The 16786-nt window shown below is 40.4% G+C and overlaps 1 protein-coding gene across 1 annotated transcript in view; it reads right to left on the bottom strand.

Annotated features, from left to right (window-relative positions):
* Positions 1 to 447: 447 nt before the first annotated feature.
* The window catches only part of snx19b (sorting nexin 19b), a 44003-nt gene continuing 27664 nt past the window's right edge, over positions 448 to 16786 (bottom strand). The window contains exons 12-14 of the mRNA XM_070970387.1: positions 7936 to 8120; positions 7417 to 7504; positions 448 to 4969 (exon numbers count right to left, since the gene is read on the bottom strand). Coding sequence (XP_070826488.1) covers positions 4846 to 4969; positions 7417 to 7504; positions 7936 to 8120 — 397 coding nt within the window. The 3' untranslated portion in view covers positions 448 to 4845. The remainder of the gene's footprint in view (positions 4970 to 7416; positions 7505 to 7935; positions 8121 to 16786) is intronic.

Below are 16786 nucleotides of genomic sequence, written 5' to 3'. Positions count from 1 at the left end.
TTTATCTGTAAATCTGATTTAAGGGGATTTCTCTGCAATGCAAAGCCGGCCTGCAGCACCCCCTGACTCCCCCTTCACTGTTAGAGCAGCAGAGCTTAACGGAAACAGTTCCAAGAAAAAGTTCTCATCTTTATTACGGGCAATTTCATCCACACTTTATGTTGTTGCTGGACGAGAACCACGAGTCTGCAGGCTATAGCAAACATGGGGGCTGATGGAGGAGAATGACTGTAAAACGTCTTTACAAAGGGGTAAAAACTCATTATATAGAATACATAAATGACCCTGAAGAGGCAGAGTACATTTCTGGTGAACCTCCAGACAGTTTAAGCATGCCTGGAATAAATTTAACGTAAAATCTCATAAAAGATAACCAAGCTACTCACCAGCCTCTTGTAAAATGTATCATCCACCTTGGGCCAAGAAAATAATGAGTGCGAACAACGGTTGAAGATTTAATAACTCATGTTTGGTAACTTTATTGTTTTTGCAAATATGCTCAGGAACAACCAGCAAATGTTTAAAAGACTGATACGATCTGTGCCAGCAAATGGAGACAGATTCACAGCGGTAACATGCTTGACACAGCTCGCACGTGTTCTCACAGGAGAGTGCAGAGAAAGCCCAGACGCACGAGCCGAAGGTGACAAAGGGTGAGCAAAGGTGATCGAGAACAGGGTTACAGTTAACAGCGAAGCTGTACAACGTCACATATCTCTCTAGAACACAGCAAGCTTTAGTCCACTTTCACCATCTAGAAAACTGTTCTAATTAACATTTTGGCATAAATACAGGAAGTTCCAAAGACAAACAGCACAGTGCAACTTTTTATCCATGAAGAAATGTCACATCCAACATCGACCACTGACTGAAGCAGGTAAGTATGGTAGCATATTGCTGCCACCATTACAGAAAAATGTCTTGCTTTATCAAGATCCTTTTAATGAAATAAGATTTTTTTTATGTTATTATGACATAACTCTTTGGTTATTACTAAATATCAAATTTATTTCCAAGAAACCGTTCATGCTGTGACATCATATCCTTCATCTTGTCATATGATAATGTTTTCATAACAAAATCAATGCGCCTTCTTAAAACAAGCAATGTTTATCACAATGACGGGATCAGATAGTATGTTGTTATAATGACTGTGTGGTCCAGTCAGTGCCCAAAGAGATGCCGCAGCCTTGATCAGTCCACGATCCTGCATACTATTAAGCACATTTAGGTTAAAGATGGATGGATGATACTTTGGCTGTGTCGCATCAAACTCATTCTAACAACATGAACAGTCCCTGTGAACATCTCGAGCTGATGTAGGCCATACTGTCCTCTCTGTAGGCATTAACTGGATCTTTTTCACGTGATAACTATATATCAGTGGATGTTACAACAAGAAAAAATTCAGTCAAACCAACCAAATGTCATAATGTCACATATGTGTCAGGATTATACACACAGCAGATATTGTATATCATGGTGGGAGCAATATGCAGTATTAGACAATAGAATTAACATATCTCACAATCTCTTCACAACAAATAACTGTAACAGCATCAACATTCAGCACAATTTGCCACAATAAAAAGAACACATGTTAACAGATACAGTTCCAGAGAGCTGGAACTGGTGCGTATGTTGTACTGTAGCATGGTCAGAGGCTACACTGCAGCTACATTACTGCAGGACAGGCACACCAAACTTCATCAGCTCACCTTGTAAGGCAAAATCCACTTAAAAGCACTTCATAAGAGAGGCGGCTCCACTCTGTCGACACTGGCACCTCACTCATTCTCCAATGGACGGAATTCAGAAAAAGTCATAATTTAGTAAATCAAGCAAATAAATAGATTAAAAAAATAGGCTGAATCACAAGATATCACAATGGAAAGAGAAAAAAAAAGGATGAGACCACTAAACCACGACAAGAGTGCAAAACACAGGAATGATTAACGTTAACAGTTACATAAAGATTTGATTTCTTTTACTTACAATATAGAATTTAACGTTTCTCAAGCTCGGCACCCAAATCCCACGACTTCACTGGATGTGTAGATTCAGACAGGAACATGAGTGTTTGATATTTAATGTATTTCAAAGTAGAAAATACCACATATCTTCATTTCATGTAACCCCTCTGGTGCTGACTCCATACTCAAAGGTATGCAGTATTACAGCTCTGTGGAAGCCACACACGGCTGTGCTTGCAAACATTTTGCTATTATTTAATCATCTCAAGATCACAAGTTAATTATTTTGTTATGTCGAGGTGCCAGCATGCATAGATGGTATCTTCACAACTGTAGTAACTAATTTAAGATGTCAGAACCCATTGTTGATTGTCCTGCAGGCATTTTTTTTTTTTTTCTAAACATCATTTATTAGACATTTCAAATATCCACCAGTGTGGGTAGTTTCTTTCCCCGCTCTCCTGCCAACAAGAATAATTTTGGTCTACATCTGCTTTAAATTGACCACTGGATGTAAGCCTATCCCTTACAATAATTAGCCATAATATAAATATCCTCATCTCAAATCACAGGGAGAACATTCTTACAGCAAATGGCAAAAGTTCATAAAAAGTGCATATGGTTTGCTTTGACACTCCCACAGCCAGCCCACAGGGCGTGTGTGGGTGTGTGTGTGTCACAGTCCACTCATGAATCTTACGAAGTCGTTTTGTAATCATAAATTATCTCATCCTTTTGTTTTCTCAAGGAGATAAATAAAAATGTGTTGTGATCTTGAGCGAGCAGCATTAGAAAAACAATTGCAAGCATGGCCGTCGTGGCTTCCGTACATTCACATCACTCATGACATTTTGGAACATAAAAAATGTTGGCAGAAGAGGTTGAGAAACTCTGATTTACCCTCGATTACATCATCATCATCATCATCATCATCATCATCATCATCATCATCATCATCATCATCATCATCATCATCATCATCATCCTGGGCAGCTGCAACTGAAGACAAACTATACAGTATTTTAAGACAGTCTGTGTTAAGACATCAGGGATGCACCCCTGCAATGGAGATATGATCTGTGCAGTAACCTGGACACAGACTCAGGATACTTTGAGTAAACTGCGCAGTTTTCTGTTCATTGTCTTGTTACCACCACGAAGAGAATATGATGCTAAGGCAGATTTACAAAGTGCAAAAGCCTTCAAATAATATGTTTGAAGTGAATGGGGACGGTGTGGTGATGCCACTAAAACTCCCTTCAGACGGTTTCTAAGGTGGTTAGAAAATGACTGACCACATCACAGCATGCTCCACACGCAGCAAAGGTGGAGGTCTGGCATAAAGGACTGAATAAATAAACTGGCTCAACGCAATGTCACAGCTGGGTGACATGTTACCAGGCTGACCTCTGACAATCAACACGTTTCCCCTGTAGGGTCTGCATGGAGTAAAAGTTAGTGTAAGGTTGCATGTAAGCTAACAGGCTGGAGTATCAGTAAGTCCATGTCGCATCAATGATCGGCAGATTGCACTTGTCACCTCTGCTAACCAGTTTACTGGGGAAACACGTACTGGCACATTAGCTGCTTAAACATAGTATGTAGTCAGTTAACAATGAAATAGCAAAATCACAGATGTAAATGACAAAATGAATGATTTTCATAGAGGCGATTTCTTCAGCAAAGGTGGTAGTAGTAGAAATTTCAGAGACTGATAACTAAATACAGGACAAATAGAACCAAATCTATCAGTGTGGACTGATAACACTGAGAGCAAGTGAAAAAATGTGCCATATAACTGACCAAGCCTTTAGTCCTGCTGGTTAATTAGCCAGCTCTCAACATACCCGATCTTAACCTTGAACACTGTATGTAGACTCCAGCAGTTCACTGTTTTACAGTAAAAAAAATCTGTGAAGTTAGTGAATGGATGTGGGCCAACACCATTCCAGCATCCTTCATATATCTGATTTTGTAGAGCCCAGTTGTTATATGATTTAAACATTAACTGCACACAGATAAGTCTCCAAGAGGCCTGTTAAAAGAACTGTGACGCATCTGTGAAGCCAGTAAAATATCATATGGCCAACTCTTCACCATTCTACACTACAGTATGTACTTTTCCTACACCTGGACACATGCAGGTTAGGAAATCTCTACCAGAAACATGTCATCCCTCAGGAAGGCTCAGATTTAGGAAGTGTAGCTCACATTATGTCAGAATCACGTGTGGCTCTGTACAGAGCCAGTGGGATTTTCAAGAAAAGGTCACCAGAGAAAAAAAAACATTGATGCTAAATCCCAACAGAGCATTTTGAGATTTAAGTTGATGGGGAAAGCAAATCCTGCTTCACCACATTAGAGCAACAGGTGTGGGGCTTTCTGTCCAGAAACTGCGAGAGGGGATGAGAGCGGAGTGTGAAGACCATCTGAAGTGAGTTTACTCAAAGCCAGAGAGTTTAGCGAGCAGGAAGGGGAGATCGAAGGAGGCTTTGCCACATGTTTAGATCTGAACAACATGTCGGACACGTTCTGAGGTTAAACACAAACCAGGTGCTCTCATGTAATCAAAGCTGCTTCAAATGTAGTTTGTGTTAACGTGCGTGCATATACAGGTCACCATTTCAAGAGCCGCATGTGTCAATGCATCAACACAGAACTGAAGACAGGCCCGAGGGACCTCAGGAGTTTAACGTGGGGACAAGGAAGATTCAGTCTCACCAGAAACATTCACTTTCACTCTCATCGCAGAACATTAGAAGAACAGGAGCAGCCTCGCTGTCACTGCTTTTCAGCAAATCATCAGTGCATGATCAGACAGGGTGATGGAAAACCACAGCTGGGTTTGAAGGTGTTCCTGTTTGGTTTCTGTTCATGCCAGCAGCTTCTCTGGGTTCTTGGAGAGGGTCTGCACCAGGCTCCTCTGGAAGTTCTCCTCAGGTATTTCAGGAACCAGGAACTCCAGCAGAAGGTCAAAAATGCAGTAGACCAGGTGTCTGAGGAAACACAGGCCCAGCAGTCAGCATCTTTTCTTCAGTGACTTAATGTGAAAGACACTGGACGAGGACAGATTTAATGTGAGTCCCACTGGTCAGACTGTGACTTCTGAAAAACCTAATGGATCAGTTGTAGTTTCACATATTAAGTTAGTTTTGCAGCCTACAGCTGACCAGAAAAGTTAAGCGGGTGGATTGGGTTGCCCTGCATGTTGCTTTATCTTGAAGTGATGTACTGAATCACGCTGCACTGCTAGAGTTGATACACTCCGATGCAGCAGCTCTTCCTGAATCCAAATTTAGCCTCCTTGTAACAGAGTGTTTATGAAGTGGAGATTTATACATCACTGAATTGAAACAGGTTGCAGCACACAAAGTAGTTCTCATGTAGAGACTAGACAGAAACACAAACAGTTACGCACATAGAAATGAAATAAAGGAATACTTATAATAATACATTGACATGTAGGTTTAATAAAGCATTCACTGTGATAAAACTATTACTGTTGGTTAGTTATGCTACGACCTGTGATGCTGTGCCTCTCTGTAGGCTCTGTAGGTATGGTTGATTGCTTTTGGTAAGATGGGGCTGTTTCCTACCAATCGATCTACACAGTACTGAGGTCTTTACAAGCTAACACACCCTTTAAGTTTTGATGGTGCAACCAGATTCAGCAAATCGTTGGTTAGAAATTAGCTAATGAAAAATTTAAAAGGACTTAACACACAAATTTAAGTGATGGATTTATAACCCAACCTCAACACAAAGACAATGACACTTTTTCTTAATTTTGTGTCTCATATGGTATTAAGAGCCCATGTTACGATACTCTAAGGACCCTTTCAGTCTGCCTGTTTAATCCACCTCTGGCAGTGGGTTTTGGTCATTTGTAATGTGGTTTTTCCAAACCACCAAAACATGGTGGGCTGAGATCAGACAGCAAGAAAATGGGACAGATAGAATGGCTCACTGCTGTTTGGGCAGAAGACAACATTCAATACAATATAGAAACAAACAACAATAAACAAATGAGGAAGCAGGGCAGGGATGTTAGGAAAAGGAGTCCAAATACTGATTCAGACTGTGATAAACATACCCAGAGTGAAATATTGGCCTACATAAACTTGGGTGCATAACACATTGTCTCATCCTCCTTGACATGCCCCTACAGCTAACCCCATGTGTGCCAAATTCAACTAACCAGATATGAGTTAGAAAGGCTCATACCTGTTTATTCAAGGTGCTGGAGTTCACAGTCAATGTCAGAACAAAAACAAGTCATACGGTTCAAGAGGATCTCACACAGAATTGAGACAGCACTGCTCACCCTCTGACATTTCCCTGGAGTACAATGGCTTCCATCATTATCAAATGGAACAACGTTGAAACCAGACTTCAATCTGTCTGGCCAGTTTCAGTGACCATGCAAGAAGAGCCTTAATCAAATCCAATATGTAAATGAAGTCTTCAGTAAAACTAAATATGGAAAAAGTGAAGAGCTTTCAATATTTTCTTTATTCAGTGCATCTTAATGTCTGTCTGGGAGTCTGTATATCGCATCAAAGCACCACATGAAGTGGAGCTGAGTGATTCCAAGCACGGTTTGTTTCTACATCTGTAAACCTTTTTAGACTTCTCCAGATGTTGTTTAATCAACTGTCTGTAGTTGTTTAGTGAATAAATTAGTCCACATTTAATGATTCCAGGTGAGTTTCTCTCCATGCCTGCGTGCAAGTGAGCACGTACACTCCCTGGGCACTTGATTAGATACACCTACAGCAAACCATGTGGCTGCATCCCAGTATACAAAGCATGCAGGTAGGTTCAATGGTCCATCAGGTACTGCTTAAAAGTTGGAGGGGAGGTGACCTGTGAGCTAAGTGAAGTTTGCAATGCCATTATTGTTGCTAGAGGTGCAATTTCCAACAGAAACACACGCACTACAGTGCATAGTGTTTGCTGGGAATGGATTCATAAAGGCACATGCAGTCACAAGCAGTTCTGGAGGGTAAGGGTTAGGCCAGAGGAGAAAGGGCACATTCATTCAAAAGCAGAAGAAGTGCATCTCTGAACGAATCTTGAAGTGGATTAGTTACTGCATACACACCCATAAGGAGAAGAAAAATATCACCAAACTGATTGACTAAAGAGTGAAAATGTGACATGTTCTGAAATATTTGGAATGTGGATTCATTTTGCATAGTGTGAGTCTATAACTCTAAGAACATTAATGGATGTTCATCTGTGATGGAGATATGACTATCCCTTTGTGTATCATGTCTGCAAGTTTTGACTGAGTTAAGAGGAATGGGTGCAAAGTGCCCTTTTGATCCTTTTCCACATATCCACCGTGCACTGATATCCCAAGCAAACTGCCTATGTTGCCTCTACCTCAAATTACAACTGACTTAATGAAGCAGCCATGGAGTATATAGTGTATATTCACCTGTTAATGTAGGGGTCTTGAAGAGAGTCCAGCGCAGTCTGCCAGCTGAGTTTGTACTTGTCTGAGTCCAAAATGTCTGAGATCAGATCTACAGGCACAAAAACATGGCGAATTAAATAACAGTGTGTAAACAGCTGTTTGTTATGTGTGTCTATCGTTTTAAAGTCGAGGCACTTGTTTTACCTTGACCAGTTGATCGAATAAAAGCATAATTTAACTGATGTTGGAATTTTAAGACACTCAGAGAGCATAAAATCTGATAACGATATATATTGGCTGGTATTCATCAAAATGTTTTGATGAGGATCCCTTACACTTGGTTATTAAAGAACTGTGATGGAGAAACACAATAAGCAGGACATTTTACAACTGAAAATTGAGCTTGTCAGTGGTCTCTGTTGGACATGCTGTTTAAGGGCAATACAGTTTCCAAAAGTCCAACAAGCCTGGCCTCGTGATGTATTGGTTGGGTTCTCATTTTGTGCTCAACATTGCTAGTGTTTGTCTGTGTCCATGCACCTGGCAGGAGTCCCATCAGACAGTGTAAGGCTTGTTGCCTGGTGCTGTCCTTCTGCTGCTGGCTGCGTTCTAGTCGAGGAGCTGTAGGCAGAGTTCCTCCTGGCCACACGGCCTCCTGTATGACCTGCAGGTACACCACCCAGTACCTGGTGCACGTCAGGTTGGCTACGCTCACATCCAGCCATCTGAAACATGCAAATACACAACAGTGGTTTCAGAATCATGAGTGGAATCTAAAACTGGTCCTGGCCAAAGAAATTAGACATTTTCTGTTATTCTGTTATTTGGATTTTAAGACAACTGTGTTGCATTTTTGTGATTTGGATGGACTGTAACAGTGCCCTCTGGAGGCATGGTCACGCCGGCATTTTAAACTGCAAAACTTCCATCCATCCATCCATTTTCTACGCTGCTTATCCCTTTCGGGGTCACGGGGGGGCCGGAGCCTATCTCGGCTGTCAACGGGCGAGAGGCGGGGTACACCCTGGACCGGTCGCCAGCCGATCGCAGACTGCAAAACTTTTGCAAACTCAATTCATTTCAATGGAAACACCACAATCAGATTCACTCATGGGGGTGAAGTTAAATCCATTCTTTGGTGAACTGTGACCCACAAACAAGCCAGAGAGCCCAAAATACTGTTTCAGCTTAGCTTGCAAGATAATGAGTTTGCTAACTAACCTTGAGCAAGTTTGGGAGCTTGGAGAGCTTTATTTTCCCTACTGAATACCTTTTCAGTGAAAGAAATTGTGTGCAATGGTGAACAAATTGCCAGGGGAGTAAATAGTTCAATAGAGAGAAAACAGCAAAGCTCCAGGAGTTCACCAATTAGCCCCACATCACCGAGCATGCAGCCCACCACTTCGCATGGCCGCTGCCTTACATAAAAGTTTATCTCATGTCAAGGTAAAATGATATTGGCAACAGTTGGATAACCTCCTGATTTTAAGTCCCTAAGTTCAATGTGTTGTGACCTTTTCCTCATGCCTGACCTGAGCAGTACTGAATGATCCTGGCCTCACACCAGCCAATCCCTTCAAATATAACCCACGCCTCATTGCATTCCCACACGGATTTGAAACTCAACGTGCAGCAGAGGAGACTGGCCTTGCACAGTCTCACAATGGAACTGATCTCTGAGTCCAGTTCCCTCAAGTCCTCCACTTATCTGCTGGATTTAGGGTCTTGTGATGAGTAAATTCAATAGGCTGTGTGTCGTTGGGAAATGTCGACCCTTCCATCCTGACCTGACCTTTTTCACACCAAGATTTACCATCTGAGGGGTGGAAACACAGACAGTCGCCATCCAGACTGGATGAGGGGGTTATTTAAAGCACAAAGTAAAAGCTAAAAAAAACATCTCAGTGTACCTCAAGTATTCAAGCACTGTAAGGGTCAGGCCCGTAAAGCTGCAAGAGATGGGAGCAAGTTTGTAGCAGCCTAAATGAAAACTAAATAAGTATATACAAAATTGTGGTGTTCAAGACCATTTAAGGCCTTTCAATAAGATATTTTCAGATAATGTACGTGTTTTCCAGGACCTGCAGAAACCCTTAAATTGTCTAACACCGTGCAGATGCTGTTATGCAACATTATCCAAAACCTCAAAGCTCTGGTAAAAAGAACCAGGGACCTCCCCCTGCGCCCAATGTTCTGCTTCTTTTGCTCGCTTCATGTGGCCCCTAATGAAGTTATTTCATTAGCTTGTGCTGGCCAGTCACCACACCGCTGAGCTGCACTCTGAGAAGATGTGGATGGACGAGTCAACAGAGCCAGCCACAATTTTTGGTTGCCACTATTTTACATGCTTGTATCCCTTACTATTTCATAACAGCACAAGAGAAGCCAAATTATTAATACTGATTTTTGATTCCTCACGTTGTACAACTGCAGAGGAAAAACAGGCGTGGGAGACACTCAGAGCTTAATTAATTTATGTAACAGGCCAACACACTGGTTGGTGCGTAAGATCCCAAACTTTCCAAAGATACCAAACTGATGGGCTGGATTTGAGTTCATGTGAATAAAATTATGGATGATTTAAAAGAGAGGTTAAATTAAGAGGATTAAGAGAACCCTTTATAATTTAATATATAATCACTTAATATAATTTAATATCTAATTAAATTAAGAGACTTGAAAATTTGGCCTAATTTTTTATTCAGACCATGTCAGTGCTATGATTTAATTGAGGTAGTGTCTGTGTGGGAGGGCACTAAAAGTAGATCATTATATCAGTTCAATTGCAACCAGTGTGAGGCTGAGGCTGAGGTCACATGACTGACCATTGCTTAGAGCTCTGACAGTCTGGTCATTTTCTGTCACAGCAGATCAATGAAGGGGGACAGCTAACACTAGCTAGACTCTCTCCTGTGTATGATGAGGGATGATCACAGGACTGAGTGTGGCGAAGCTGTCGATGACTCAGCGAGTGTTGAACAACGTGAACAAAAAGCCACATCTAGCAGCAATCAGTGCTAACATTAGAAGCCTCTGCTGTTTTTTCCCTAAGTGGGATACAATCACAACAGCTCGATGGATCCTCCCGAATGTTTAATTTTTATCGTTAATTGCTACCAGTACATATTGTAACCACTGCGGCGTTGGATTGTTGAAAAAGTGGGGAAAAAAAACGTCTGTCTTCCATCACATTCAAGGCCGACATGGCTATAACATTCTCCAGTCAGTAGCCAGTCAACCTTTGCCAGGGCAAACACTGACTCAGAGGCTGAAGGCTTAGAAACAGTCTCCACAAATATGATCAAACAGTTTTATCCTCTTTCACAAATGGAAGAAAATTCCCAACAGCTGCAGTCTCATTATAGCTTATATTTCCTTCTACACAAAGTGATGAGAATTCACATTTCAGTTTGACATTTGAGGACAAAATCTGGGTTTCAAAGATGATAAAAAAAAGGAAACAAATATTGACGAAACATGTAATAAATTCTACATACAAATGCACAGATAAACAGAAACACAGATATTTGTGCTAGTATGTTGTAAAGAGCCCTCGACACTGAAGCCTTGTCTCATCCCCAGTAACAAGAGTGTATTTTGGTCTCAGCTGGTTAAAGCTGAGCAGGTGGACAATGAAGTTTGTCTCCACACCAGCTCATACCAGTCAGAGACAAGCTCACTAAATCACAGGGTTATGACTGGCCACTGCAAATAGGAACATATGGACACTGAGACCTAAAGTCACTGACAGCCAGACGCAATAAAGAGCTGAAGACCGTGACATTACTACGACTAATTTACTGTTTGTCAGGGATTCCACAGTCTTTTAGTGCTACGACTGTAAATCTTTAGAATGATTAAATCTCCGGATGGTTACAGAAGAAACATGTTTAGCATTCCTTCAAAGGTTTGCCATGTTTTAGTTACACTTGGGCCATATTTTGACATTTTAAGTCTTGACTGGGAGGCACAGAGAAAGCACCTTTTCTGCAGTGGCAGGCAAGTGATACAAGATATACATGCATTGCATCCCTGAAAAAAAACAAATGCCGAACAAGACAGAGACCCATTTTGCTAAATGTAGTTGTATACAAACATAAGGGCATCATGCTGAGTACCTTCGTTGCATTTGTTCAGAGCTCAAGGACACAAACAATGTGTTTTGGTGACTAACACTGAAGGTAAACATCACTTGTTTATGGGCTCCTTTAAATGTTCAGTGCTGTGAACAAGTTACCCCCCAGAGGAATCTCCATGAATGACAGTGTCAGACAAATTTCTATGCACTCAAATGCATTCAAACCAATTTAGGAGAGGAAGATGTGCATGGTGCTGTAAATGACGTCTCCGATAAGGATGAGTCACTCATTCATTTAATGGTTTTACTGTACCTTCTGCTGGTGGAGACACAGAATGAAGAAAAACTTTACATGACTACTTCAAAATTAATAGGGCATTTACTTCTAGTACAAACATCAGTAATGATACAAAAGCAAAATTATCCCAGAGCACTGATGATTAATGGGCTACAGCTGTGCACACAGTGAGCAAACAAACTAAAACGGCCAGTTAAGGTCTGTGTGAGCACGCTGAATAACACCTCTCTGACTAAAACTCAGGATTTAAGACTCCATAGACACATAGAAATAGACAGAAGAAGATTTGTTTAATTTCAACAGTAATACTTTTTGTTGGTGATTGATGATTCCAATTGACGTTGCAAAAATATAAACAAAATTACTCACACCATAGCTAGAGAGTGACCTTGCTTAATTGACAAATAGAGTGGAAAAAGTGACAGATACAGAGGAGTGAGGTTGAGCGGCTGTGGGAGCAAAGAGAAGAGAAGTCGATATTCATGTGGACGGGTGAATGAGACAATTAATGAACTGTGTGTGAGTTGGCGGAGGAGGATGAAGGCTGATGCTGCTGCAGCCTTGATGCAGTTCATTTAAAATATATGCTGCCATTTAATAAACATCTGCTGGCTCAGATTATGATAGCAGGTCTCATTTTGCTAAACCAAAGACAACATAACGGCTGGCATTGTGGTTACCTAATACTTGATAAAGCTCACACACACATCCCTGTGTGATGGTGGGAGAGCCTTATAACTTCATATTACTGGACTTTATTACAGTGACATAGTTACTCTTTCACACACAAAAACAAATAGCTAATTTTACCACGCTTTACATGCGGCACTGGTTAGTTACTTGCAATTTGAGGACACTGTGCAAACTCTAATCTGACACTATCACACTAATGAGATCTTTTGCATAAGTTGTATACTGTGCTGGTGAGTTACTGTATATTTACAATGCTTGTTCAATTCCTCCAGTTCACCAGAGGATATAGAGCAAAGACAAGAGTAAAACAGAGAAAAATAAGTCCAAATACACAAATAACACAATATATTTTAGAATTAACGGTAATAATAATCATTTTTATGTAAACTCATTTTGCATTACAGCAATTGTTTGAATGGAACTTCTCTTATGAGTCAGTGTGATGGCAGCAGTTCAGCCAGCCTTTTCCATGGTATATAGGCCATATTTAGGCCTAAAAACACAACATATTCATTTAGAAGTTTAAGAGTAGAGTGCTTCTGATCAAGGCTGATGTAAGGTAGCTGAACGTGAGGATACTTTTCTGAGAATTTACTTCAGTATTTCTTAAATGCTAAACAACACTCAACCATAGCCTCTTGGATCTGTGGCTTTCAAGGCTTTAGCCATTAAGACATAAAATACACCTTTTTAATCACTTCAAAGCCTTCATCATTAGAAGGAAATAAAAATAAAAGTGAGAAGAACAGAGACTGTCTCAATGTAGTTTTAAACTTTAGCTTGAATTAACATACTACAAACCAGCTGATCAAATCATCAATCATATCTTTTATCGTCAAAATGATCATGTTCCTAACAACATTTACTCGATATGAATCTCATATCTGCAACAACATGACTCTGTGGAATGACAAGATGAAGTAAGAAGAAATCAAAAAAATGTGCTCCATATCAGCATTGTCGATGGTTTTGTTGTTCAGTAGCATTTTTCTACCCCATTTAGAGCACTGGCATAAATGTATCACTCAATTATCATCTCTTATGCACAATAAAATTCAAGTCAGCTCAATAAACCTGGAAACACTCAAAATGAGCCAATATGAAGGTGCTGAGGAGATTGTTCTCATGTCAAATCGGTCTATAAAATTAGTTTTTCCCCTTGTGGTGAGAGAAAAACCACAACAGTAATCAAACCAGCATTCCCTCCCCACAGTATATTTTCAATTTTCATTCCAACCGCATGGATGGATGAATGAGGAACAATCCAGCCAAAGACCTCACATGCATGTGCACAAATGGAATTAAATGAAAGTCCAGATTTAAAGCCCTGCAAAGTTTTCTTGTAAACAAACAAAAGCTATGTTTACATTCAGGGTTAAGTCTAACAAATACGTCAAGTGCATTTCCTGCCTCATAAAACATTTGCAAAGTAAAGATTTTAAGTATTTTAAGTCCGGCATTGTTTGCACACATGTTTACGAGCTTGCAGTCATCTTCCTTCCTGTCTTCACTAACTCGTCCTTGTTCATGTCCACGAAATAAACAAAGCAGAGCCTCATGGAAAAACATCGCCATAGCACTACTACTACTAAAACTCTACAGGGAACCTTTATCATCCTGTCATTTTATGCTTGTACACTGTGACACATCACAACATATGTAGCAGAATTTGCTCATTGCATTAGTTGACGAAACTGACTGAATGAAACTGCAATGACCATCAGACATAATCTGTGTCTGAATGACAAAAAGCCATTAGTTACAATACTGCATGTTGTCTGCATGTCTGAAGAGGGTGTGGGCTGGTGGGAATTGTGAAACCATGTTCAAGGTAAAAATCTGCACTATGAATACAATTCAAAATTCTTTGATCAGATCAGATTTAGTGTCTTTTACTTTCATTTTAAGTGGATATTGGAATGATAAGGTGCTGCCTGGTGGTGGCTCCAGTTTGCTGTAGCTTATTTAACAAACTACATGACTGTTACCAGCTCATTTCACTGTTACATTACAATGAGTCATTTGGCAGACACTTTTATCCAAAGCCATGTGCATATGAATTCACACACCGAAGGCACAGCATCGGGGGCAGCTTTGGGGTTCAGTATCTTGCCCAAGAATACTTCGGCATGTGGACTGCGAAGGCCAGGGATTGAACCATCGACCTCTTGATGGGGACGACTGCTCTACATCATGAGCCTGAATCTGAGAGTAAATGCTGAAAGTACATGTGACAACAGACTCAGACTAGTGCAGACATCACAGCCTCTAACACAGTGATACAACTAGCTGGACGATAGAGAGCAAGCTCCATGTTGCCTGTTTTATCTCATGAGCATCAGTTTTAACTGGACAGCGTGTCACTCATTCAGGCTTGTTTCACCTCAAACTATGTACACACCGGAAGCAGAGAGAGACTCTTTTCAGGATTTAAAAGACAGCCTCATGCACTCAGATCATAGCTATAGAGACCGGATATGGAGTCAAACACAGCACATAAACACATTTTTAAAAGCTGTGGTCTAAGTGTGTCCATCACCGCTCACATAGACAAGTCAGTCTGTTGTCTTAAATTACCTCCATATGTTTTAGCTGCAGGCAGTCTCTTGAGTACAGTACACTCCTACGAATAAAAAGCTCACACTTCTTTTCAGAGCTAAACACGTGGAAACATGAGACAAACAGGATGAACACCTACAACCTTCTCTGAACTGGATCTTCAATCACTGTTGCTACCACATAAAAATTCTGATGGTGTTAGTGCTGATGCTGCACAGCAAACTTTGCTCCACGTGTCAGCAGTCTGAAGTTGTAATGGCATCAGATGTGTTGTGAAAATATGAAGTCGCTGGAAAAAGTAAACTTTCCTGATATTTTATACAACTTGATTTGATTTACACCATTTGATTGCCAATTTATTTTTTCAGAGTTTCCAGAGTTGCATAATAGATCTTTGAGTGGCATTCCTTCAGTTAATACATGACAGTTTTCCTATTGGATATTATCAGTGTGACAATTCATTCTTGATCTTGGCAGGAAGCTGCCTGAAAACAGAGAGCAAGCAACCTTTTCAAGCTTTGTGTCAATTTCCAATGTCAAGTTATTAGTATTACGTATACCAAGACAACATGGATAAGAAGGCCCCAACTGAGTGCTCCTTAGCAAGAGAGTATGTGCATCTTAAATGAAGTAAAGGTAAATAGGTAAGCTAAATAGTTTGATTTCCACTGAAATGTCTTCCGGAACTAATTTTAAATGCTCTCAAGTCTTCAACAAACAAATGGGATTTTGCAAATAAAGCAATTAGCTTTGTTGCAGGTTAGAGTTGATAGCTGTAACATGTTAAATCAAACATCTGGTCGTCCCATTTGAGATTGCAAGCTGGCAATTTATGTAGAACGTAAATGTGCAGAATTTCAAATAAATTGTGCAGTGAAGAGCAAAGGAAAGAAAGGAAACGCTGAAACCTGAAAATGCATCCTGATAAACAGATTTTCTCTCATCTCCCAGACTTTCTGCAAGTTTGTATGTGATCAGTCAACTCAATCTTTGTACATTATCTTTAATTAGAAAACAACTTCTGGGACAGAATCGAGTGTAGTTCACCTGCATTGAGCAGCTCTCAAAGCCCAATACACAATCACTGTAGTATTGTGCATAAAACCAAAGAAAAAATAACTTACAAGATAAAAATATGCCATGGGATGCATTTATGTGTGTACAGCCTGAGTGAAATGCAAGCTGTTGCGTGACCTGAGAACACCGCTGGACTATTATTATCTGTCCCGTGTGCTTGTGATGTTGACTGAAAACATGACTGAAATGAAGTGATTGATTAGACATTGATTAATCAATATTCTTATTTTATCATCCTGAATGTATGCAGTTTATTATTAACCCACTATAATCAAGATTCAGACTCACATCTATTAGAATACCTTTTATGTTAAATCATGCAATACTTTATGATTGAGCATCGCAATCATCAATATGTAGAGCTAAAGAGATTTTCATAAGGAAGAATGAAACCAGCAGGTACTGACTTTTTCCTGCGGTACAAGAAACCAGCTTCAATGTGACCTCAGTCTGTGGTGAGTACTGAACTGTGGCGGCAGCGAATTTGTACTGTTTACCCCGGTTCCCATTAAGAGTTCCATTGTGGACTTCATGAAAACAGTTTACATCCCCAGAGATGAGATCATTTATCAGGAGCCTGTGAGCAATAAGGAGGAATCACCAGTCATGATGTGGAAACGGCAGTGAGGGCAGACAGGAGTGATGTGGAGATGAGCCTTGTACAACACCATTACCAAAAAATTCCT

The sequence above is a fragment of the Chaetodon trifascialis genome, chromosome 9 (genome assembly GCF_039877785.1).
Source record: "Chaetodon trifascialis isolate fChaTrf1 chromosome 9, fChaTrf1.hap1, whole genome shotgun sequence".
NCBI lineage: Eukaryota > Metazoa > Chordata > Actinopteri > Chaetodontiformes > Chaetodontidae > Chaetodon > Chaetodon trifascialis.
The sequence above is the reverse complement of the archived record's forward strand: the minus strand, read 5'-3'. Positions and strand labels throughout refer to the sequence as shown.